This window comes from Buteo buteo, chromosome 4 (assembly GCF_964188355.1).
Source record: "Buteo buteo chromosome 4, bButBut1.hap1.1, whole genome shotgun sequence".
In the NCBI taxonomy this organism is placed as follows: domain Eukaryota; kingdom Metazoa; phylum Chordata; class Aves; order Accipitriformes; family Accipitridae; genus Buteo; species Buteo buteo.
The window spans coordinates 59,888,246-59,913,905 of record NC_134174.1 but is presented as its reverse complement, the minus strand read 5'-3'; the positions used below and the strand labels follow the sequence as shown (position 1 = coordinate 59,913,905).

The following is a 25,660-nucleotide window of genomic DNA, read 5'->3' as shown; positions in this document are numbered from 1 at the left end:
ACCGAGGCTGGGCTTCCCCAAACGGCCTGGTTTCCAGGTCTCTGCAAAAAATCCCTTCACCTGTTCTCCCATAGGAGGAAGAATACTTACCCTTCCCGCAGAGTCCATCAAGACCGACTAAAGAGAAGCGCATTACCTGAGCAATACACTGGCACGACAGCAGGGAACAAGCCTGCTCCGAGACCTTTGCATTCAATTGTCTCGACTGCCACTGCAGAAATTACTATGGCTGAGATTTTCCAAGACTGGGGCTACGGTGACATCCACTTGTGAGAGACTCCTAGAAATTACAAAGCTTAAATCCCTATTTAGTTTCAAAAAACCCAAACAAATCAACCATTTAATAAAAATTCTTGCATGTAAGTTCACTCTCATCCTTCAGCATCTGCAGGCATTGCTGCATCGGGTGGATGCTTGATGCCCAGTGCTGAGAGCAAGCTGTGCTGCAAAGGCCCACTGCATTAAAAAAAAAAAAAAAAAAAAAAAAAAGCAAAACCAGACTCAGATCCATCCAGGAGATAAACCCTAAGGCCAGCACAAGAACTCTGACTAATTAGGGCTACCTAAGCTCTCCTGTGTGACCTTTATAGTGCATCAGCCCTGTGTTGTGGGATCACCAGGTTGAAAAAAAATGTTTTAAAATTAAAGGTATTATCAGCCCTGGTCTTCCATCCCCCAGCCAGGATCACTTCACACAGAGGGATGACATTACTTTAGCTCACGTGCTATTTGTCTTTGCCAAATCACGTGCCATTTGCTTTAAATAAAAAGGACTTTCAACCACTGCTACTCCTGCAGAAGCTTGCTGAGCGCGGAGAGGGCTAGCACAAAACGAATTTAGCAGGTGGTAGCATTGGAACCCAAAAGAAACAGAGGATTTCTCACAACTAGAGCTGGCTGCAATTTGTCACGATATTCACAAGTTTTCTGAAGGAAGTTTTCCATTTGGGCTGTAAATCTTCCTGGCCAGAGTAAAATGCAGTCAACGCATAAATGAGTTGACAAGTCATTCTCTGCACATACTAAGTTGCTTTTATTAATCCAGAACTGCATGCTACAGATACTGTACAGCATGAACATTTATTCATTACAAAAAATGGCTTCCAAACCATTAAAAATGAAAATCGGAATAAGAGCATAAAACGGAACAGTAACATCACAACTGTTAGGAAACATTCAAAGTATTCACAAAAAATGTTATAGTTAGCATCTTAATAAACCAGAGAAAAATCTGAGACAGTTTTACAATCGCTTCATGTCAACTACAATGGCACTGAATGAACAGATGAACAATTTTTCAGCTTTATACAGCGTTTTTTGCAACATCAACATGCCTAGGTTTTTTTTTTTTTGTTTTAAGTTTGCTACCTACCTGTATGTAGTAAGTGTACATAAAAGTGGCAGTCTGATTTTCCTTTTATGAATAATCTAATATACAGAATTTGGCCCTTAAGGGTTTATACCTCTTCATTTTAAATGCTTTCCGGACAATCTGCTACCAAACACGTCTGTTATAGGTGACATTAAAACTACATACATATCTACCTATGTAACATCACAGCAAAACATGATGAACAAAAAAATTACAGCATTAAAAAAAAATAATAAAGTTGTCGGGAGAAAGTTAAAAGTCACTGAGAATTTTGGCACATAAAAATTTTGCACACAGCCTACAGTCCTAATGTCGCAGGGGATTCAGCTGCAGTTCTGAACGGGAGACACTTGGACCTTGCTATTTTTCAAACAGCGTTGCTAAAAATTCCCTTGCTAAATTTTCAAGTCTTTTTGTGTGTAATGGCTTTTAAAGCAATTTTTTTTTTTTTTACACTATTGATCCTTGAAAAAAAATGCATCTGCGAATGTCCATTTGGTGGCAACTGTGTTTCATATAGCAAAAAAAAAAAAAAAAAAAAAAAAAAAAAAAAACACGAAAAGAAATCAAAAACAAAAATCCCGGAAAAAATATATATATACACATTTATATATAAACTTAAAAACCTTGTACAAATGAGTTGTTATATATAAGATGCTTACACTAAGGGAAAAAAAAAAAACCTTTATACAATGTTTCAAGAAAAAAAGAAGAAAAAAACATTTAAAAAGGGACAACATACAGATACAACAAGCAATTTCTAAAGCAATAAATACTACTGGTCCAATAGCGTTGTGATACTTTTAATTGTTGAGTAGCGTTCCCTCCCCCAAAAAGAACAACACCATGGAACAAGGTATATTAACACATTTTTTTTAACCCTTTGTTTCTGTACATTTAAACAATAACAAGTAACATCACAATAAAGGTTGTTTCACACGAGGAAGAAAAAAAAAAGAAGTAGTAGCGGCACCGCATTCGTTGTGCCCTTAAAGGTTTAAAAACCAGATGTAAAATGATTGGTTCGCAAGCTCGTATTTAATACAAATAATAAAGAACCAATGCCTCCGGCAAGGGCTGCTTCAAAATTGCTTCTTTTTTTTTTTTTTAATTTTTAAAATCAGTCTTTAAAACTAAGCTATTGGAACTACATAACAATTATGTATATATATATATTTTTTAAACGCTACAAAGACTTTAAACAGCTGTTGATAAAAATTTTGGCAGAATCATGAGGCTTTTCTCATCTACATATTTAAAAAGGAGAAATTGAAATAAGAATGGGTCAAATATTGACCAATGAACTCGATAAAACATCAACTAATGTAGCCACATGGCACGAATTAAAAACGAAACCGAGAAACGACGACGAACAGCGGACGACGACGAGGAGGAGAAGGAAAAAAAAAAAAAACCGGAAAAAAAAAAACCAACCCAAACCGGAAAAGGAAAAAAACCAAAAAAACCAAACCCAAACCCCAAATCCCAACAGAATCCAATCCCCCCGAAGGAAACGGAAAGGGCTAACGAGGCTAAAGCTATTCTAAGGACTTGGTTACGAGGGAGAGCGGCTGGGGCTGTGTCCCCGCCAGCGAGCTGTGGGAATGCAAGGAGGACGTCGAGGGCTGTGCTAGGGATGCGGCGGCGGCGGCGGCCGGCGGGAGGGCGGCCGGCGGGTGGTCCAGGGCCCCGTTGGGGCAGCTGGCGGCAGGCAGGGCGCCGGGCTTGCTCGCAGCGCTCTCGGCGAGGACGAGCGAGGATGGCGGCGGCATCATGACCAGGTGCGCCAGCGGGTCGGGCTTCAATGAGAGCGAGAGGGGTTGCGTTTGTTCAGTCTGTGGTTTCGAGTCTCTGGAGGGGGAGGCGAGCATGGCGGGGGAGGACGGAGGAGAGTCTAGTAAGCTTCCATCTGAAGAGGGTGGGCTGACGCAGCTGCCTTCACCTTGTATGTAGCGAACGCACTTTTTTTTTCTCCTAGAAACAGGGAGAGAGGCATCTGTGAATAAAGGGCAGGGACGCCGGCGGAGACAGTCATCTACAGCAAAGAGCCGCCCGTTAGCTACTCTGGGCTCTGCGCGGGCGGCACCCCGGCCCCACGCGCCGTCCTGGGGGTCTGGCGGGGTGTCCTCGGCACCGAGCCCGCTTGGGAACCTCCCCTCGGCTAACGGACTTGGACGGGATTCACCAACTGTCTCTTCGTTCCCCCTCCTCTTCAGGCCGCCTCCTTTCCTTAGTCATTTTAATAATCAGAAAATCAGGCAAGGTGGTTTTGGAGCCCACTGCGCTAATCTACAAACTCGGCTTTCTCCTCCGGGAAAAATAAAATAAAACAAACAAAAAAATTTAATCCTTAGAAAAGAAAAGCTCTGGGTAGTTGACGGTATCTCAAGATGTCCCATAACGCTGTCCAACTCAACAGGGCTATCTCTACACCTGCATCACCTGTCGCCTCTTAGGATGCGCTGCCCTTGGGAGGCAAGGACGGCTGCAAGCTACTGCTCATTGCCTTCTCCTCTGTTAAGAACCACACCAAATCCAGAAATGTCAGAGTCAGACAGGAGGGATATATAATAGAGAGAACGAGAGAGAGGGGAAATAAAAACAAAACGAACAAACAAAGCAACAGAAGAAAAAACAGGAAAAGAACAGGATAAACAGAGTATGATCCAAAATAACAAGAATAACTGGTTGTATGGCCTGCAGGTTGTGGCTTTAAACCGACTCAGTTTTACTCTTTGTTTTAAGGGAGAGTGGTAGATTTGGGAAGCTGCTCGTCTCCGTTTTGGAGAATTTTCCTCTGAGAGGCCATCCATGTAACTCCAGAGTGGGATCCAATTTCAGTAGGTGAAGAGCACGGTGACAGGTACAAAGGTGAGGAGCAACATGGAGCTTATTTCACACCAGGGAGTATGAGAGTCTCGCAAGAGCCGCTCATCTTCAAATAAATAAGTGACCCGACAGAGATCTTTTCTCCTCCCTCTGTCCACTTAACAATGTAAAGGAGCAATGAAAACAGATGACAGTTTCACACCATCTCTCTTGCCAAGTATATGCAAGACAATTCTAGCAGCAGGACAGAAATAATGAGGCAAACAACCACAGCATCTGGCAGAACGACCTTCAGTGGCCACCTTGACCCTAACAATGACGGCTCTCCAGCCCTCCTAGTCACGAGCACGCTTTCCGTGGGAAGTGCTGAACCACCGTCACACAGCCCGAGGTATATGACAAAGTCTGTCTAGAGCAGCTCTGCCGCAAAAACTCTGGACGCTCGGCTAAGCTGCCCGAAGCCACCGACGTGAAGGCGTCGGTTGCTCTCCCCCTCCCGTGGACACCTTGCTCTAGCTCAGCAACGCCACCAGAGGAAGCGCCCAAGCGTGGCACAGCGGCCCGACGTCGCTGGGTGACATTCCCCACTCGCGCAGGCGTACCAGCTCCACCGCCGGTCCTCAGGGCTCTCCCCTGCGTGCGGCGACTGCGCCTGACTTGGGTTAAACCAAGGTCCGCTGCCTAGGCAATGGGGCTAGATGTTTCTCGACTGCAAGGGAGATCTAATCGGCTGGATCCTGGAGTTAAAAGGTATCATCTCCCATAGCCAGGAAGGGAACTGCAACCCCGGCACCCCGTCTTTCCACCAGCTCCGGTGAGGGACCAGTGCTGTGACATCCCTTCCTCCAGAGACTCAGGCTCTGCTCTCAGGTTCTGCTCCACATTCCACATGGCAAGGTAAGGGGTTAGGGCTATGAAGAGTTTTAACCACGTTAGCCTGCAGATCGATACATGCTAAAAACTAAAGACGACCATGCAACTTAAATGTTAAAAAGAAAGAAAGAAAGAAAGATAGAAGACAGCAAGTGAAGGCTGTAAACCATGCTTTATTAGAGCAACGTTAAAAGACAGAAAAAAATTAATTTGGTGGGTTCAAAACAGAACCTGTTAATTCTTCTACCATCAACAAACAACACGGGAAGCCTCTGGCTCTCGGCTAAGGACAGCTCTGCTGCTCTTCCTCCCCTCCCCTCTCCTCTGCCTCACCACTTCCTTAGCTTCAGCTATGCAACCCTACCAGGGCCACAGTTCATGTTTGGACCTTCTGTACAGCTCCTGTGGCAAAGCAGAACAGTGATGCTTCACAAAGCTCACCGATAATACCTGTGTGGAGAGGTGGGTTCTCAGTTTGGAGACTTGCAGGCCTCCCCCCCGTACCCACATTAAAATAATTCGCAAGCAGAGACCCAAGCTCTGCCTGCCTCATTGATGGTGGTCCAGAAGCCATTTGACTGGATTGCTCTGAACCTACAAGGCAGTTAATTATTTCACTGGAGGCAGTTTGAATCTAGTATGCCAAAAATTCAGAATTTTTTTTTAATACTATTTAAGTTCTGTGGCCTGAAAGGAAGAGTCCCCATGGCAAAGCAGACTTAAACCAGGTCTACCTGACTGTCTGACTCTTCTGAGTTAACAACCTTTTTAAAACTAAACCCACTGGTCTGCTACCTGAAGTAATTTGCCTTTGACTAGGATTAAGGGAGCAGACTGCTTCCTCTGCTTCTGTTGTATATTAAACTCTTGAATAGTGTGGCCACTTTTAGTCTGAAAAGCCATTTACTTAACCCATGATGGTTAAAGGCGGGGACGTTTCTCCAGCCTGTGCCATTCCCACCATGTGTTATCTGCGGTCATGTACGTCTCAGGGTTAGGTGGGACAGAAGGCATAGATGGTAAAAACCCAAACCCTGCAAGCCAGATTTTACCAGAAGGGAACAACACCAGGCAACTCTGGTGAAGGGGAATAAGTAAACATCCAAGGAACTCTTTGTGCCTCAGTTTTGCTCTCCTAAAATTGGGAACAAAACCCCTACCTATCCTCCCTCAGAAGCACTAGTGAGGATTATCCACTTGTGCGTCGCTCTGAAAGCATCAACTGCTACATCAGTCCAGCAAACACCAACAGACCTGACCCTGCTCGTGCTGCCCTTGAAGCTAGCCCCAGGACAGCATCGGGAAACCTGTAATGCTGCGATTGCCATGAGTGAAAGCCACAGAGGATGACATGGGTTTATTCAGTTGCTGCGAGCAAAGATGTCTCAGTTTCTATCGTAGTAGCAAACTGCACATCTTTAGCACCTACCTAAGATGCGCTACAAAATGCTACCATGCTAGCAAATGCAATGTTGTAATGGTTAGGACCAGAACTAGGAGAGAAGTGCTCTAATACCTAGTGATAAAATGCCTCCACGCATTTTAAAAAAAAAAAACAACAAAAAAAACCAACACAAAAAAAAAAAAAAAAAAAGCAGCTGACTCTACATCCGTAAGTCTAAAGCTATCAGCTACACCACTGAAGTCGTCTCTGATGTGCTGCAAAGATTTCTGACCAAAATCTGGCATAAGTTAAGAGAGGGTTTATGCCTCACATGTAACCTAAGCACTGTACAGACCGAATGCTGATAAAATGTAGTTTTAAAAGTATGCTGTTTACTTAAGCAGCTAGGGAAAGATAAAGCAACACAAACATGATGTGCCCCCGGTTCTTGTACTTGGCATACAGAGCCTGACATGCTTCAAATACTCTATCTCTAGACTACACAAATATCTGCTGATAGCGTGTAGTGAACTAAGCACAGAATAAAGCCTAACTAAACACAGCATTCAAGTCTTTGGCTAGCATGAGACTCCAGCCTCCTGACACAGTGAAGTAGCTACCCAGCTCTTCTGGACTGAACCTTTCTTCCTTTAAGCTCTAAGGAACTGCTCCTTTCCAAGCTTGTTTAACATACAAACTGGTACTGGTACCTAACACCCCACACCCCGTACTAGCATGCCTCGAATGGGACAATATGCAATTTGTTGAAGACGTTTCTGGTGCCTTCTCTGGTATTTTGACATACACCACCACCCTCGATCTGTGTTCTCCTCGACACTAAGCACAAACAAGACTGCGTGCATACACAAAATACGATGGACGTCTGATCTACATTCTAAATGAGATGGAGCACATGGGACTGGCATGAGTAAGAGGGGAAAATGTGGGAGAGGAATCACTACACACAGAGTGTGGTTTGGGTTGAAATACCTACCATCATAATATTCCAAATTCAAAGACTGCTTGTATCAGAACAAAGAAACAACAAATTTAACCAAATGCGATTATATAAGGAAAAAGGAATGAGAAAAGAACTACTCGGTATCCCTCCACCAAGAAAGAAGTACGTACTGAGTTATACATGGAATTAAACTCCAGTAGAACATGGGCTGTCGAAATTTGGGCTCTCTGATGTCTTTCATCTCCTTTTAATGCTGGAAACTGTCCTACTAAAGTTGTAATTAGTTTTGTCTAGAGCTCAGGCGTTTACAGCTCACTTGCTGGGATAAAATTTAGGAAAAAATTTATTTTCGGAATCAGAAAAAAAAAAGACATCAGGTAATTTAAAAAAACTGGTATCTACATAAAAGTTACCGAGGCGTAGAAGCCTACAGGTAGCTGTTTAATTTTGCAGAGAACACCAAAAAAATGGTACAATATAAGCTGTAAACACTGGCTTTTACATCTCTAATCATGAGAAAAACACTAGTGCTGCAGATCCCAGAACCTTTTTAAAAAGCCTTTGGAGGCAGTGGACATAGACCCAAATGAAAGACAAAATATAGACGTCCAGCTAAACAAACATTTTGCTGACAATCTGGAAAAAAATAAAAAAAGCCAAAAAACTGCCAGCTTTAAGGACTTCGAGTTTTCTTGTTCCCAGTTCTACCACCAGGGAGAGGTTATTGGTAAGGAAAGAGAGAAAATGGCATTAAATTAGCAAGAAATTCCAAAGATCAAAGATTATTAGCAATTGATGCTGTGGGAGAGAGAAAGGTGGGGAGTGGGGAAAAAAGATTAAAAAAATAAAATCACACAAATGCACTAAGAGGACAGATTGCTTTTATTTCCCCAAAGGCCTAATGGGTAGTATTATACCTGCATGGTTTGCACCATAAACTCTGTCGGTCAAGCCCGAACAATGCCCGACACTTCTTTGGAGTATTTGCATCTGTTAGCATAAGGTAAACACAAAAAATACAACACAATGGTGGATAGAGCTCATTTGGTCTGCGTCATCTTAGCTACAGCTACGTTTAGCTTTCAATCACCTCAGTTTTATTTGGTAATCTCCCCTTGTACCAAGGGCAGGAAAGAAAACAGGACTTTCACAATGAGCCAAAAGAAAACCAAAAAAAATCTCCGACACGGCCGTGCGTCTGTCCGGTGTTGGTACCGCGCTCAGTGCCGTGTTACCAAGGGCTTTGGGAATGACTTTCCTTGGGTGGAGGCTTGGAGGGCAGGAGCGTGGTTGAGCCACGGATCAGATGGGCTTAAGGCTGATGCTGTTTTACAGTGGGTTTTTGGCTAGCAGCAGCAAAGAGGAAGGCAAAAAAACAACCAACAACAACAACAACAACAAAAAAAAAGCAAAACCCTTTCAGAGAGACAATAACTCATGGCAGTGTCCCACTCCCTTGTGTCTTCTAGATCACAACACAGAGCTACAAAGCAACAAGGCAGGAAAAAAAAGGGGAAAGTACCAAATAAACCAGCTGCAAATCAGCCATAGCGAGTCTGGGAAAACTATACACACCTGCAGGGGCCGCACCAGTTATTCTGTTGATCAAGGCCAAAGCGCGCTCGGCATTTCTTAGGAGCGCTCAGGTCTGAATGAGTTCAAGAAAAGCGAGCAGAAAAGGGAGAGAGGAAAAAAAGAAAAGGGGAGAGGGGGGGAGAGAGAGAGAGAGGAAGAGAGAAAAGGGGAGAAAAAAGAGAAAGATAAAAATAAGGAAAAAATAAAAATAAAAAAGGGAATAAAAATCAATGTCCTCGTTATTAATTGCAAAATATTGACTTTTGATTTAAAAGTTAAAAAAAAGTGATAATCACATTTTTATTCAACTCTTGAGATTAGCTGTTGCAATTAAAGCTGCAGTATCCCTTTATAAAGGACTGTTTCTTTCCCTTTTAAAAGAGCAGGTAGAGGAAAGTCATTGTGGCTGGTCTAGCAGGATGTTTCAGGCAGGATTTATTTGGGCTGGGTTTTTTTATTCTCTTTTTTTTTGAGAGGGGGAAAAAAGGAAGAAAAGAAGCTGAGTATGGAAGTTAGATCCTGAACATGCTTTTTTCTTCAACTCAGATACAAAATAAAGAGAAAAAAAAGAAAAAAAAAGAAAAAAAAAGGAAATTATATCTCCTGGGATAATGCAGCTTTTGGAATAACATTCAATTTATTTGTTTTTATTAATTTGTATTTAAAAGAATGGATAAGAATAAGCAGATTGCGGAATGAGTATGTTAGTATCAGCCAGAAAATAAAACGTAAAGCATGGCAAGGTGCTGAGTTAGTACAGCTAGTGAATTGCAATGAATAGGTTTGAGCAGAAAGGAAAAAAAATTAAATAAAAAAATCCAAAATGAAAATAATAATAAAAAAATGCATATGCATGCTAATGTGAGAAGACTTAGTGGGAGCCATGAAAAATGCCATTAGATTAAGGAGGTTCATTACTGACTTGCTTCCATTCTTTATCAGTCTCTTTAAAGAAATACTGCATATTCAATTTGCACAGTTAGTACAACTCTTGCGTTATTTTTACTGTATTACTGTTTTAATAGCAATTGTTACAAAAACGAAAAACAAAATTAAAAAATACTATCAAACATATAATAAAGATATATAGATAATAAATACTATCAAAACGTGTGGATGGTATTTTTCTCTTAATGTCATAAGTGTTTAATGTTAAAATCTATAATGGCAGGAAAAAAAATTAAAAAGCAGTTTATAAACTATTTTAAATGACTCAAAATGACGTTAGCACCTGTAATCGGAGGAAGTGAAAGGCAAGGATTTAGGAAACATTCGCTGTGTTCTGAAAAAAAAGAACAAATTATACAAAGGCTTCAAAAAAACTAAGTCAGGGCTTCTTCAAAATTGACTATGAGATTGCCTATGCAGTATTTCTAATTTCCTATATAGAATGGCAAACCTCCTTAATTTAAAATGGGTGCGATTTACCACTGTAAGGCATGCATCGGAACATACAGGTACAGCCCAAATTAATACCAAACACATACATACATACGTACACGCACACACATATGCGCAAAATAAGCAGACAACTTTATAAACGATGGCATAGGCATTACAACTACGGCTCTGCAGTTAAAGGCTCTGCAATTACTACGTACAAATTCAGCTAACGTCACAAGAGGCTCTTACATGCAATGGCTTGGTTACTAGTTTTAGAAGGGCAATAATGCATAAATAATTAGAGTGCATTAAAAAAAAAAGGCTGTCTAGTATAGGGACCGGCTCCCCGTGAGGCCAGGAGACTCATACCCACCTCCCCCGTACCTAGGAGCGTCACACCAGGATTGCCACATTTCCACTAAGCAAGAGATTTAGACTTATTTTTACTTACCATTGGTCTCTCCTGGCTGCTTATCCCTTTTCCTCTTCTTCTTCTTTCCCTGCAGGAAACATACACAAATGAGAAGGATTAAAAATAACCCAAAACACGTGTCCTTGCAAGACAGCACCTAGCGATGGTGCGGGAAGCTCCCCGGGGAGGACACGGGAGCGCGGCATCGGCTCACCCCCAGTGCGGGGAGGCTCGGGGGGCTCCGAGGGCATGCTGCACCCTGGGGATGGCTCTGCCCGCCCGCCCCAGGACTTTTCAGACAGCCTCGCTGCAGCCCCCCCAATGCTAACACCCACCAGAGCTGTAAGCAGCTGGGGAGGGGGCAGAACAAATTGCAAGATGCTTCTTTTGAGCTAAGATTGTCATGAAGACAAAAACATTTGACCCTTGCACGCTCCTGCATCTGGAAGTTTCAAACATCATTTGTGGTCACGGTTTGGCAGGGCAGGGAGGGGAAGAAGAGGAACACTGAAGTGGGGAGAGTGCATGTGTGAGGTCAGACTTAGCCCCTGGAGTTCTTCAGCGCCCAAACCCGACCGTTAAAGCAGACGAGGAAGCCACAGTAATGAGGAAATGCTAACCTGCAGGTTTATAAGTGCGCTGGCAACCTAGGAAGCAAAGCCACGACAAGAAAAAAATCCAGATATAACTAAGACCCTTCCCACATTTTGCTCTATCACAAGGAAAATAACCAGTACTATCTTGCTAAACTGTGTCCCTTTCCCAAATACCGTCCCACAAAACGATGCTATTTGTTATGGTTTCTGACTGGAGGGAGAAAGGCCCTTTCTTCATTTCCCTCCAGCAGTGTGGGAGAGGACAACTGGGAGCCCGACTTCTGTGGAAATGCAATGATCATTTTCCAAGAGAAGAGTTATAAAGTAATAAGCATAGCTCAAGAGAAAAGCTATTTTCTAAGAAAATTCTTCTAACACTGAGTTACAAGGTTTACAGAGCAGTATAAAAAGGCCAGTGTAGGGGACAGAGCAATCTCATTTTCACAGCTCCCCAGATGCTAAAAGCAATGACTTTTGGGCCAGCAATGTCAACTATGAACACGAACAGCACAGGAGATGCCAGCTTTTGAAGACGCGGTAGTTAAGAGAAGTTGGTGAAAAGACACCAGACCAGCAGTCCCTTGTGGTCAAGAGGGAACAAACGTGTCTTGGAAGAAGGACTCTCACAGCACTTTTGAAGGGTTGGACATACCTGTGGGGAAGCCAAGAGGTTCTCCCACATGGTGGACATCTCTCTCAGTAGGTTGGTCTGGCTCCCAGCTAAATGGTTAACATGGGCTTCAGCTTGGCACATCCACTATAACATTCGGGACACTCACTATGATATATTCCTTGGAACGTATCAGTAAGAAACTCCCCCAACGTAAATATTGGATTTTTGATTTGTTGTTGTCCCATTTTTTCCTCCCCAAAAGCTGGCTTTCTGGCACAGGGCTTCTGTACTCGTTCCCCCTTGCTTGCTCAGGGTTGTAAACTCCCACCCCGCTGTCCAGGCTGCGACAAGCACAGTCTTGTTCGTGAGAGCCTTCTGGTGATGGAAAAAGCCGTGTGTACCGTCCATTGTAAAGGACTGTTAAACAACGTGCCCATAATCCTGTAGCTTGGATGCTGCTGAGAAATCAGCTCTGACATCTCTGAGGTCATTTTTGGGGATATGGGAAGTTGTTGCTCTGAGTCAACTGCTACAGCAGCCATCAGTCTTACATGACAGGCTGACAAGATAGACAAGCATTGCTCCTAAAGGTCCCTGAGAATAAAATAGGGAAAAACTTCATATCTTGAAGTTCATGTACCACATAAAGATACAAGAGGTTCAGACTCTGCTCCATCTATATTGATCTAGATTGACAGTAACTCTGTGAAAGTCAGTGATTTTTTTCCAGCCTTACAACAACGTAACTAAAACCAGATAATTACCTCAGGACCATAAGCCTGATTTTTATTTAATCTCAAGGAGGCCACTTGCATAATTAACAGACTGCATCTCTGGCAAATTTGCTTAATTTCTGCAGTACATTTGGGAATTCAAAGGCTCTTTCAGTTTGAGACCTTGTAACTTCTTCACACGAGGGCCAGCCAGAACAGAGAGGTCAGGAGTCACCTGCCCTTTACAAACTCTTCAAGCCAGGTATTAAAGTACTCTAACCCCCTCAGGAAGCAATCTGTTAAAAATGTCTGATATACAGGAATGTCAGCCAGGGACCAGGAACTTCTGGTTCCTTTTCAACACAAGCTTTGAAAAGTGTTCCTAACAAAGAACTGACAGAGGTTCCACTAACCTCTTTTACAAATGAAATAGGGAGAAGAATCACCTGGCTTGCTTGTTTAATTTCTGTGCTACGAGAAGATATTTGATTACACAGCTAAATTAATACATGGACTTAAGAAAAGAATTAGGGCAGCAGTTTTTCAAGTGCTCTGCAGAAGACACTGTTTTGCCTTTGCCTCATGTTGTCCTCCTAAGACTTGAGCAGATGGTCTGTAACATTTTCCATCATCGTACTATACAAATTCTTAGGCTGCAAGTAAATGTAGATGTAAATACTTGCTAACCGGTTTGTCAGCTCCCTCTACAGAGCCAAACCAACACGGGTTTTGACCGGACTGCAGAGTTCTTTGGTACTAATTTTCTAGACAAGCGGCAGGCGAGGTGACTAGACCCTTACATACTCAGCACCGCTTAACATCTTCTGGTAGATCTCAGGAAGAGCAAATGTGCCTTGTGACACCAACAAGCCACGAGGGATTCCCTGAACCCTCTTCTCTTATTTAAGAGCAGGCTGAGAGCTGCGTTTCTTGAATGTACTGCTCCTGTTTCTGAAGACCTGGGCTACAGCTGGCCTCATCCTCGAGCCTGATGTGAGATGCCTAACAATTTAACCATTTCAAGCAGCCCAAAGGCACTCCCCCACTAGAAGTGTGAAGGGCTCAAGACTCTATAAAATACTGAGGGAGGAGGGGAACTCAGAGCTCTGAATGGACCAGGAGAGGAGTAATAAATAAATCCTGTGGATGATGCCATCATGTGATGCAAAGGTACCGTGCTCTCCTCAGGCAGGAAGGTTCCCCCTGAAGGTCACTTGGGGGTACAGCATCAAGCTGCTGGGAAAGTGCTGGCTTTCTCATCCTGTCCTTTTTAGCTTGAGAAGAAAGGGTTTCTCAGTGCTCACACAGTGAGGACAAAAGTAAAAGGTCCTAAACACTGAAGGCTTTGTACATGCCCATCTGTCGGTGGCACAGTCACCGCGCAGAATGAGCATTCCCGAAACCTCAGTCGAGCCTATATTCCCTTTTGAACACCCAAGAAGGCGATACTGCACAGTGCTGAGGAACTCAAGCCTATGGTCTGACAGTCTCAGGCCAGCCAATGCCAAAAAGAAAGGGAAAATGTGTTTAAGGAGGAGCAGTGCCTCATCAGGCTTAATGAGGTCTCCTCTGAGGAGCATGCACAGCTATACCTGCAACGGCGAACAAAGGAGGGAGCGAGGCAGAGACCAAGGGAAAGACAAGATCATCAAGAAAAAACAGAAGGATTTGAAAAGATGTCCTGCAGTACATATTACTAAATAAGTTAGCATGTGTATTCTCCACCGCTGAAATGGTGGAAGAGTGTAAAGAGCTGCTGCTGCTCTAGGCTTCGCTGCAGACTCTGAACTGGCTTCTTCCCATCCCTACACGTAAAAGCGCAGATTCTCATAGAGGTAAACGTTGCCATATACAAAGCACACAGTTTATGTGATTTATGGCAAAAATAGGACATTTACGGTAAAATAGGCAGTGATGATGACTATGATGGAAGGGACACACTTCAACAAAAACAAAATGTGTAACACTGTACATAACTGACATCAATCTTACAGCTGCTGGTCCCCAAACCTGCAGGGAAGTCTGCCTGGAAGGTAGGGAGCAGGGTTTATTCCAGAGTTAGAGACCTTGCAAGTTTTAGGTCATTTTTATTTAAATTTTAAAAAAAATAATCAAGATGCTGCTATAATCCTATTAAAGAGGGTTTAGAGCTCACACCAATCCACAAATCTGTCAAGAATTTATGGGTTTAGGCTTGCAAACACTTACTACCAGCTGCACTGCTTACCCTTCAAGGAAGGAGGTGTTATATAGTACCAGTAAGTGGTTACAACGCTGGCCTTATGTTTTTAAGACAGAAAATTCTACCACTTTTAGCTACAAAACAAGCTTTCTGAAAGGTGGAGGGGGGAAATCAATCTTAAAAACACTCCATTAATTGATCACAAACTCCAAAACACTTTAAAAAATGAGGTGGGGGGTGTGGGGAGATAACATGGCCATGAAAAAGCAAAACATAATCGAAATATACAACAGTAGAGCGTGGAATAATTCATTTAACCCCACTTGAGAGTAAGACTTTCAAACAAGTCACACTTTTGGTTTTGCCAGTCCTTCTCTGAAGCTAGGATAAGTCATTCTTCCACTTTCCACTATACTCTCACACAGATAAGCACAAGACACTAATTAGTCATCTTTTTGGTGGAAAGGAGAGGAGCCATACTAGGGGAATTTTAAATTTTGTTTTAAAAAAATGAAATTTAAAATGACCAGCAAGCCAAACAGCATTTCCAGACGCTGGTAAAAGTGAAGGCAAGAGTTTCTTCACAGAGCTCTACTGTCATGCCCCAATTCTAACCTTTTACTAGTCCCAGCCAGGAAGCCTCTTCCAAGTGGAGGGCTGGGAATTATCCCCAATAGTTTTAGTATCGCAGAGGGAAGCGTCCGTTGTTGTTACCAGATTGGGATCCTGAGGCACGCTTTCCAAGTAGTGCTTGTGTGCAATGTGTGGTCGTAGTTCAGCAGGTCACATATACATTTCTACAAGCTCTACTACTAAAAAAATTTCCACCTACATAGGAACCTACATAGTTATCCCGTGCGGACCAGCCCGGGTACAGCTGCATATGAAGCTGTCGTTCCTTTCTTGCTAGTTCATAGTATTTCGCTTGTTCTTCTCTGGATAACGCATGCCACTGAGGTGAAGAAAAGAGAAAAAGACAAAATAAAAAGCACAAGTGTGGTTTTTTTTTTTAAGCGTGTTAACAGCAGAGTGTATTATTTATATATAAATACAGCTAGAATTGATTTTCATAAAAAAGAGATAAAACCAGATGATCTGGCATGCTGACATTCATATTTTATTTATAACTCCAGATTATAACTCCAGTTAACTCAACTGAGTCATAACTAATCATTTACGTTCACTCAGCCCCTTTGTCTCCTGACGAGAGCGGAGAATTAAGAAAACTAAACAAAAATGAAGAGCAGGGGAGAGGGTCCAGAAGCTGAACCACTTGGCCTGAGCCAGATCTCAGTTACAGGTTTAGAGAAGGTCTCCCCATCCTTTCCCCACTGGCACCCCCTCTCCTCTTCTAGCTCTCAGAGGTGCTGATACCGGTACTGTACCCAAAGGCTTTTTCCTTCCCCATTTATTTTTCTGCCTGTTTTAGGACAAAATAAAAGTCTGCGGTTTTTCCATCTACAGGTCATGGAAATAACACTGAAATAACACTGCTGTTAATTAACTGCCCCTCTTCCCCATGAATGACCCCACTGGCAAAAAGCGTTTGCGAAAAGCAAAAACCAAACCAAGGCCTTTGGTTTAGCAACTTCCCTATCCATTATCAAAATATCAGGAAAACACAGGGATTCAGAAGGTGTGAATCCTACCGAGTTTCAGTCCCTGCTTGTGCTTCTCCCTTGTTACCTACCCTTCGACCGAGGATTTGGTTGATGGCTGCGCTCTCTTTCAATGTGCATTCTGCTACAACTTTTGCTCTCATTTCCTTCATATACAACATAAATGCATTAAGAGGTTTCTTTATGTGTGGCTTCTTTTTCTCTTCTTCTTTTTTGGAGTCCTGATGTTTTCTGAAGGGTAAAGATACAACAGACAGAAACCTCACAGTGAGAACCCTTGTGAATTTATTAAATTAATCCCCTCAATCTCTCTAGCATTAATCCTCAGAAATCTCTAGGAAAAGAACCAGAAGGTTCTCTAGTGCCTTCACCCTGGCTGCTGTATGAGAACAGTTTTAAGAGCGTTATAAGAAAACTCCATTGTGTGTTTATGCAATATCACCAAGTACCCTCTCAGACCCTAGAAGAACCTTGGAAGTACATGGGCACCCAGGAAAATGGGTTCATGGGGAGGGCTTGTGAACATGGTGGTAGACAAAATAATTACATCCTATCATCAGTGGAATCAAAATGCTGCCTTTCTGCTTCACCCGTGAAATGAAAGGCAAGAAGCACCAGAAGCACTAGGGGCAGAGGCAGACCAAGGCTCTCCTCGATTCAAACCTAAACTTGATACCAGCTCTCTCTGCAGCTTTGAACAAGCCATTTATGCTCTAATGTATTGTCTCCTGTTGTGTATCCAGTATTTCACGGCTTCAAACTGGGCACTGAGTAACAGGGAAACTGGTCAAGAAGCTTGAACCTTGATCAAGAAAATTCCACTTCTTTGTTAAAATGGGTGAAATTAATAACTACTCGTCTATGAATAGTCTACATGTGAACAACATGTCACAGAATGACTCTGAAAGACTGTTAACCACTATTTTGGCACACTTTGGTAGTTAAACCATGTTCAAAGCAATTAGAACAGAAGAGAAAAAGCAATTTAAAAAAGTATTTTACAGCAAAAACATTGCCACAAATCCAAGCCCTTTTAAAAGCCACACATGCACTGGTGATGCTTTGGGCGTTCCAAAAAGAAAACACGGGAAGCAACAACTTACGAGCTGTGGAGTGAGCCGACGTCGCTCTGGGAAGATTCCTGTTTGACTGTTGGTGTGACTATGGCCGGATGAGGGATTCCAGTTGTATGTAAACTATGGTGTGGCGGGACCATGTGTGGAGGAAACCTAGAGGAGAGAAAGCTGTGTAAATCGTCAGAATAAAAATGAATGAATGGGGAGGGATGTGTACACACATTACAAAAAAAAAAAAAAAAAAAAAGGCATATAACAAGCACATGACAGCTAGACAAAGCATATGAAAGCTGGCAGCATTAATTAGCAATAAATTAAACATAATGACTCTCCTAATGTCATTAAAGCCAATCTTCCCCTTCATTATCATTACTGACATGAGACATCATGATTTTTAACATCTTTAACAAAAGGCAAATTCAACTGGATGAACTTGGATGAAAGTGGAATTGCAGCTACCTGCAAAAAAATCCACCAGTCCATTTCTTTGCTAAGAAATCATGTGCAGCAACCAAGGAATCAATTTTTATAGTTCTGAATCATGTTGTGAATTTGGGATAACATCTTTTATTCCATATTGACAGCAAAATAAAATATTAATGCCAAGACAATCTAGATGCATTTTTGATAATCCTTATAGATGCCTCATTAGCTACATTGTGTTGATGGAGCAAGACAAAATATTTATTTGTGTCTAATAAATCTCTGAGCCACATGGCTTTAACAGATGGTGGGAAGATCGTGGAATTCAGTCAATTTTGACCCATTAAGGTAACCTAGGAAGGCTTAAATTCATGCAAAATAACAGTCTAGCCTTTTGAAAGGGAAAAAATGTTGTCAGCTTTATGGTTTATGGTCATATACTTGGACAGGCCCCGGTCCTGCAACTGGATTCAGAGGGATGTGCAATCCTTCCGCATGAATCTAATTGCTCAGTCGGGACCACAGTACGAACATGGCACAATCATGCAGATTTTTGACCCAAAATGAGCAAACTTCTCAAAAGCAGGATTGACTGCTTATCATTATTTCTCAACAGTCTCAGAAAGGTTTTGCAGTGAATAAGGAAAGCACACTATGACTGCCTGCCTTTCCCTTAGAAAATCCCCACTGAAGTCAACAGGTTTCCAGGGAATGGGATCTAGGCTAAAATTTTGGCTAAGAAATAACTTTCCCCAAAATTCCAAAGCTAAAGTGATCTGGTAAATGACAAGGTGTTTTATCATTGCAAATCCCTACCCTCATCCCAGATTTTTGAACCATCTTGGTCCAAAAAAAATACCCCAAGAATATGGAACATGCAATGGGATAAAGAATTATTTCTTCTATCATCAACATACAATGATTTTTTCTATCGAACAGGATTTAAAATGGGGTGATATACCACGGATAAGTAGACTGTATACAAGTATCAGAAATATAATGGGATTTTTTTTTCCCCTCTTATAAATTCCATTAGTGAGCTTAACCGCCTCCTCCCCCCCACCCCAAGCTGCCTAGACATTCCCTACATTCACAAGATGACACAGTAGTACTTTCATGAACAAGAGGTACTGTCCACTACGAGCTCTGAGGATCTTTGTCTATCAGCTGGTAGTACTCAGGATCATCAGACAGAAGTATTTTGTCTTTGAAGGCAGTGGTGGGAAGAGCAGGGACTGACAGGGAGAATGTGAAATTGTTCAAACTGTAGAGAATTGCAGCTCCTCTCAAACAAAGGCATGGAAAGAAGTAAAGGAGGAGGGTGTGATGGCAAGGGAAGAGGAGAAGGGGCAGCAAAACGGCCATTCCTAGTTCTGCTAAAGGCTCATGGGCACAAATCTCCAAGTGGATTGTCAAAATGCCTTCCCCACTCTGACAAAAGTAGCCGGGAGAGAAACGCACGTCTGGGAAATGCTTTGGTGCACGGTAGGTCAGAACAGAAGACATCGGCGAGGCTGCAAGGAGACCAACGTCCTGGTCCCACTTCTGCCACAGACTTGCCTCACCATCAGCAAGACACAAACTTGTGGCCTCTGTACCATTTTTTCCTGTTCTCCACACTCTCTTTATTTTTGTGTGTATGTATTTTGATTGGACACGCTTAAAGTTTGTTCACACAGTGCCTGGGGCCTTCAGCCATAGTACAATGCAAACAATAAAAACTGACAGTAAGAGGTTTTTTTTAAAAACTAACTTACAAACATGGGTGAAAATAAAACCCATGGCAAAATCCTGACCTCACTGAAAGTAATATAAGCATAGTGATAAAAAGTTGACACACATTCTATCGAATGACTGTCTGTCCTAGGCAAGACCCAGGGTTCAAGAGAGGACTATGCTGCTGGGGCTAGCTAGGGTTCAAACCGGAACGAGAGCCAGCGACAACGGGACAATGAAGGATGAAGATGGAGCCGAAAACCCTACCTTCAGAGAACGGGCAGGAAGAGCTGCGCTTGTTGGACATGAGGACACAGTGGGAAGGGCAGTGGGCATACACCGGCAAGGAAGAAGAGCTGGGTGCAGTGGTAGCACAAGGACAGAAGGGCATGACAGTGGACCTGAATAAGGTTAGACTCATCACTGCAGAAGGGCTCCCAAATATCACAAAAGACTGATTACAGCTGGAGTTAATGGGGACAAAAGATGGTGTCTGTTAAGCTTCTGAAGAGGATCCCTTGATGCGGCCATGATAACTGGGTCATAGACTTGCTTCTCAAATGAGGATCTGGTCAAAAATTCAAACACACTGCAAAATGAACTCTGCCTACATGGCGGACTGTTGCACGGTCAGGATGTTCAAAGGACACAAATTCAACAAAAGATAGGGCATTACTTATTTGTTTACTTTTGATGAAGATTTAAGTACGTCCGGCTAAAAAAAAAAAAGGAGGGTGAAGAAAATATGCAAAAAATGTAACTTCTCCCCCCTAATGATGAGAAAAATGTTTTCCCCATTACCATTTAGGAGAAACAGAGCAAGTATTTGCACATTGGAGAGTGACCAGATGGAGAAGTGGTGCAGCAGAGGAGGAGAAGCCTACGTACGCACGTTGTGTGAAAGCCTGGCGGATGGTGAAACCTCCACGGATTTCAGCTGGGCTGAGGTTTTACCCGCTGAGCTCTAAACTTCAGAGACACGGCAGCCTTCATCAACAGCCAGCTGCAGCTCAGTAGTTATTTTCGGGGTGGCAGTTTCCCCAAGGAAATTGTGTGTTCATTACCAATGACTGTTGATTATTTCACACTGAATCTCTCTCCCTCCAAGATACAAGGCTGGCTATTGGACTTATGCACTCCTTCCTATGTTTGGGTCTATAAAAACATGCTCCAGAACCCAAAGTTGCTCTCACAATCCCATGGACTTCAGTGGGCTGGGTAAGGGTTCAGCCCGAAGTCTGAATGCCTACTTATTTCCATGTAGACATCCACTCACATGGCAATACGAGTCAGGGAAGAGTGTTAACTTTTAAGTTCCTGGCTACACTCCAACTTCAGTAATTACATTCAGCAAAAGTGATTTTCCCCTGAAATTTCAATTACAGAAGGTATTTTCCACTGCCACCACTTAACTGCTGTGCAGCGTTTGTCTGGTGTAATTCTGCTAAATTATTTCCTGATTTCCTCTCACAGCAGTTGTTTTTTCATAGTGGGTCCACTGTTTGCCCATCAGTCAGTTAACCCTGTCTCAATTTACATTAAGGGCATATTATAGAGGGGTAATGAAGGATCAAGAGACGTTATAAGCATGTTGCATGCATACAAAGTGAGCGGGGCGATGCTACAAGCGGACAAAGGGTTGTAAATGGTTAAAACAACCTGAAGACACTACCTTAATAGTCTAAACCTTTTATGAAAATCACTATTAGTCACCCATTAACCTTTTATAAACTATTCATAAGCACACTCTAACTAATGAACTGTAATTACTAAGCTTAGGGAATATTCAGGGTTGGGAAGCGTTACGTGCTCCAAAGGTCTACACCATAATGCAGGCAAAGACAGGAACTACTTTTAAAGGAAGGCTCTGGAAAAACGTGGATGGAGGAGTGAGGTTGGGGTCTGCCCTGGCTTCGACGTTTGGGCAGAGCCAACACAGCGACCCCAAGGCTTGTACCAGGGTCCTGCGGGACTGCTGCCCGGAGGCCAGCCGTGAAAAGCGTGTCTGCAGGCAAGCGTGGGCATCCCCGGGCACGCCAGCCCCATCTCCCAACTCCGCTGGCTACTCAGGGCAAGGGCTGTCCCGCGGCTGAGCCCAGGCGCTCCAGCTGATACGGCGGGCATGAGAAAACACGTGTCGAACCACATATCAGAGCACAGTCTGCCCAGAGGGTGTTCCCATGTATGGGAAACCAGGAGAGGAGTTTCTGGGCTGAAACAAAGGATAAACATCTTAAATCTATTCATCAGCCTGTGTGTGCGCCTGAGCGTGCGTGCGCGTGTGGGCTTATGTCAGAGACAAAAAGAAAGGCTGTGTGCGTATATGCACACCTCTCACCTTCGCCTAAGACATCCCCCCGTATTTTTTTCTCTAGACAAGTATTCCATGAATTGCAATAAACACCCTAAAAATTCTAAGCAGCTCATTATACACCACTGTCTCCTTTTATGGCTCCAAGCCAGAATATAATGATGAGTCTTAACTTGTTAAGGACAACTAATTTTTTGTTCCTGGCTGTCTCAGGGGCTTCTCTCTTACTCACTCTCACTTTACTTCACTGTTGACATGCTTCTGTTAACTGGATGTCATCTGCCTGCCTTGATTTTATGCACAAGCAGTGGGATGCATTTTTCTGTGCAACAATTCTGCTTTGAGTTGCATTAGATTTGTCATTATTCTCTCATTTTCCCCTTGCACTTGTAACATTTCATCTATTCCTGCCTTATTTTTTGAGCCACGGTGCACCCACATTATGGTTTATACATGATCTTGCTCCCTTTGAAGCCGGCAGATTTCAGAGCCAGCCCTCGTCAGGAGAAGTGCCTGCTACCAATTTAGCAGGCTGAGGGCCCCGAGCTCCAACAACTCAATCTAAAGGGGGTCACAGGGTGGCACAAGCGAGTGTCAGCAAGTGCTGTTTAATTGCCAATCTAGGCTTCTCCATGGTGTTTAAAGTATAATGACCCATCACTTAATTCTGAGAAGTCCTGGCCCTGCTGCTGAATGGAATGAATATCAAAGGATGTGCTAGAACAGGGCAAGGAGCCTACATTTCCTATAACTGCCATAAGTATAATAGACCTCTACTTCTGTCGTCCCATTACCACAATAATGTATTTAATTTGCTGTGTACTCTTTTTAACTAGATACCTTTCATAAAGCCTATCTTGGGAATATAGCCTCCCCCCTCCCACATCTCCCCCCTCCCTCAAATGACTAGCCTCTCTAATAACAATTAAACTAAATCAAGCTCTACTTTGCCTCACACCATGCCTGCAAGTCTTTTACAGATATGAAAAAAGATTAAATGGAGGGAGGGAACCATTGTTTAAATTTGCAGCTCTCTCCCCAACCCAGGATTTTTTTCTCCCCCGTGCTAGGTCTATCAAATACTTTTTTTAAGTTGGTTTTGCAATTGTTTCTCTATTTGCTGGAACAACATGAGCAAATTTTAATTTTCCGCTTTTACTCTACTTACCTAAAGCACACAACACACTATTTCCCTACCCATTCACTCACAAGCTCTAGCTACAGGTTTCCATTTCTCAATGAGGTGTGTTTCCCCCACTCCCCTCCCCGCAACCTTTTCCTCCTTAAATCCTCTATACACCAACCTTCACATATTAAACTGCAGAGATGGAGAGGAAGGGACAGAGCAGGGAAGAGACGTGGAACCTTGCTATGTAATGCATGCTAATTTAATTATGTGCCATCATCAAAATGGATTAGCTGTTTCAGCCCATCAGGAAAGTCTAAACCTCCACCGATTTAATTAACCAGACTGAAAATCAGATGAACAGAAAATAAAACTATCATTAGGAGCAATTAGTGATTACTTAAACATAGTGCTGCCAACCAGTTTGTAAATAAAACTAGCAGCCCCTGGAAAATTAGATGGAATTAATTGGAGGTAGGGAGGGGGAGAAATATATACTTCTAAAGCCTTAGAGGGTCAGGCAGGCCCTTTTATGTTGACTATCAGTGTTTGGAGCTTTGGTGGGGGAAAACACAGCGCAATAACCTTCCTCCCAACTCTGCTTGAGGAGAACCCTCCTCCCTCCCGAGACTCCCCTCTCACACACAGCGCGCTGCTCTGGGTGACGGCCACCGAGAAAGCAAAAGGCATCACGACTTCTCCTCCTTGCTTTTTCAACATCACATTCTCCCAGCTTTTTCATTTAGTTTGGCTTTTAAAGACGACTTCCCGCTCCTCCACCTCTCCCTCAAAACCAAATTCTTAAAGCCCAATGACAGCACTAGGACACCCTCTTCTCCTCAAATGGGAAGGTACCCCTTGTCCTCTCCTCCTCCGCCCTACTGAAAAACTAATGGGGACTGTTTAACTGAAGTGCTTTCAGAAATACGCTTCCTAGATGAAATGCTCTCCTCTAGGGAGGGCAGCGGGAGGAGACACATTTGCTCTTGATTCAGGACCTCAGCATTTGAACTCACCTTGACATGGAAGCATTGACAGTCAGAGCTGTTGGGTAAGGGTGGCGGAAACCCCCTGTCGTGATTGGGTACACTGGCTGACCTTGCCTGGCAAAAAAGAAGGGAAAGAGAGAATGAGAGAAAGAAAAAAGGGTTTAAAAAAAAAAAACAACAAAAAACTTCTCTCTGCACAGTAAGCTTTATTCTCATTTGATCAGAACAAAAATCTTGGGGATTGTACAGCAAGGATCAAAGGAAAGAAACACAGAACAATTTGAATGCCATAAATCTGATAGGAATGGCTAATTAAATTTTATAACCTCTGCTTATGTCAATAGAGACCCTCTCCCCAAGCTGAAACTAGGTGTTTTGTTGTAATAATTAAAGGCGAAGTCTCGCTTGCTTTAATGGAGCCATCACACTAATTGAGGGCTACACATCCAAAGGAAAACAATAATGAATGTAAATTTATACCAAAATAAAGTACAGTGAATCAAAGGACTTCAGTTGCGCTTTGGGCCTCTTTCGGTATTTAGATCTCGGTGAGAAAACATTAAATTAACAGAGCTTAATTTGTAGCCTTTTGTCAGATTAACAAGTGTTGACAAGAGTTACCGGGGGAGAGTCCCCAAGAAGTATTGTGGGTAACCAATAGACAATCACACCTCATTACAATAATTAAAAAATACAGCAACATGCAAAACAGCATCCTCATGAAAGACACACAACTTTTTCTGATTGAGGTTTGTCTGTGCTGGCTAGTTCTTTTCATCTGTCCTTCAAATATATCATCTGACTGGGCAGGATGCTTTCTGGGGGGGTACTATGCTAGAGACATCCAGGCCAGTTGAGGATAGATGGGTTGGGAAGTTGAAGCATGAGTGCCAACAAGAAGGGAAATAAAAATCTTGGGTTACTTCTGCAAAGTTGGACATGCTGCTCTCCTAGAGCAAAAGCAAATGTGATGGTATCACCCCTCAACAAAAACCACTTGGAGAGGCTGTAAGAGCTGTGGGTGGATAAGTATGTCATGGATGTTGACTTGTCATAAACCAGTGGTGACGGCAGAGTCTTCCAGTGGCCGAGGTGGCCATTAGCACCTGTCTGATGAAACTGGCCACACATGGCAACATCCACGTGGTTTGGCAGCCACGACAGGAGGTTCAAGGAGGACAAACCTGTGTCTGCCCACATAAAAATGTAAGAGAGGCACATATGAGCAATGAGGCGCAGGTCAACGACAGTGAGGAATTTCTTCCCTGCGCTCTCATGTCTTTAATGTTACTGACTTCTGGCGCTAGCCGAGTATATTTATTTTAAATGCTGAGGCTGTTACTGTGCAAACTTGAGCTAAGCAGTTGCAACAGAGGAGCATGAGGTGGCTGTACTGCAGCTAGGCCCTGCAAGCAAGAAAGAAGAAGAAAAGGAGCTGACACACATTCTACCAGCGTTCAGGGTGTCCTACGTAAAAAGGAAATCGCCACAAATGAGGAGGAATTTA

At 43.0% G+C, this 25,660-nt stretch overlaps 1 protein-coding gene across 28 annotated transcripts in view; it reads right to left on the bottom strand.

Annotated features, from left to right (window-relative positions):
* Nucleotides 1-1,009: 1,009 nt before the first annotated feature.
* Nucleotides 1,010-25,660, bottom strand: part of TCF7L2 (transcription factor 7 like 2) — a 182,232-nt gene continuing 157,581 nt past the window's right edge. For 5 of the 28 annotated variants that reach the window (XM_075026386.1, XM_075026388.1, XM_075026405.1 and 2 more), the window contains 8 exons: nt 24,181-24,267; nt 17,616-17,756; nt 16,584-16,743; nt 15,726-15,845; nt 10,829-10,877; nt 10,226-10,276; nt 8,995-9,067; nt 1,010-3,346 (listed from right to left, as the gene is read on the bottom strand). In XM_075026386.1, coding sequence (XP_074882487.1) covers nt 2,911-3,346; nt 8,995-9,067; nt 10,226-10,276; nt 10,829-10,877; nt 15,726-15,845; nt 16,584-16,743; nt 17,616-17,756; nt 24,181-24,267 — 1,117 coding nt within the window. In that variant the 3' untranslated portion in view covers nt 1,010-2,910. Of the gene's footprint in view, nt 3,347-8,335; nt 8,410-8,994; nt 9,068-10,225; nt 10,277-10,824; nt 10,878-15,725; nt 15,846-16,583; nt 16,744-17,615; nt 17,757-24,180; nt 24,268-25,660 lie in introns of those variants that run through there. The other 23 variants (XM_075026392.1, XM_075026390.1, XM_075026404.1 and 20 more) reach the window with 18 other exon arrangements.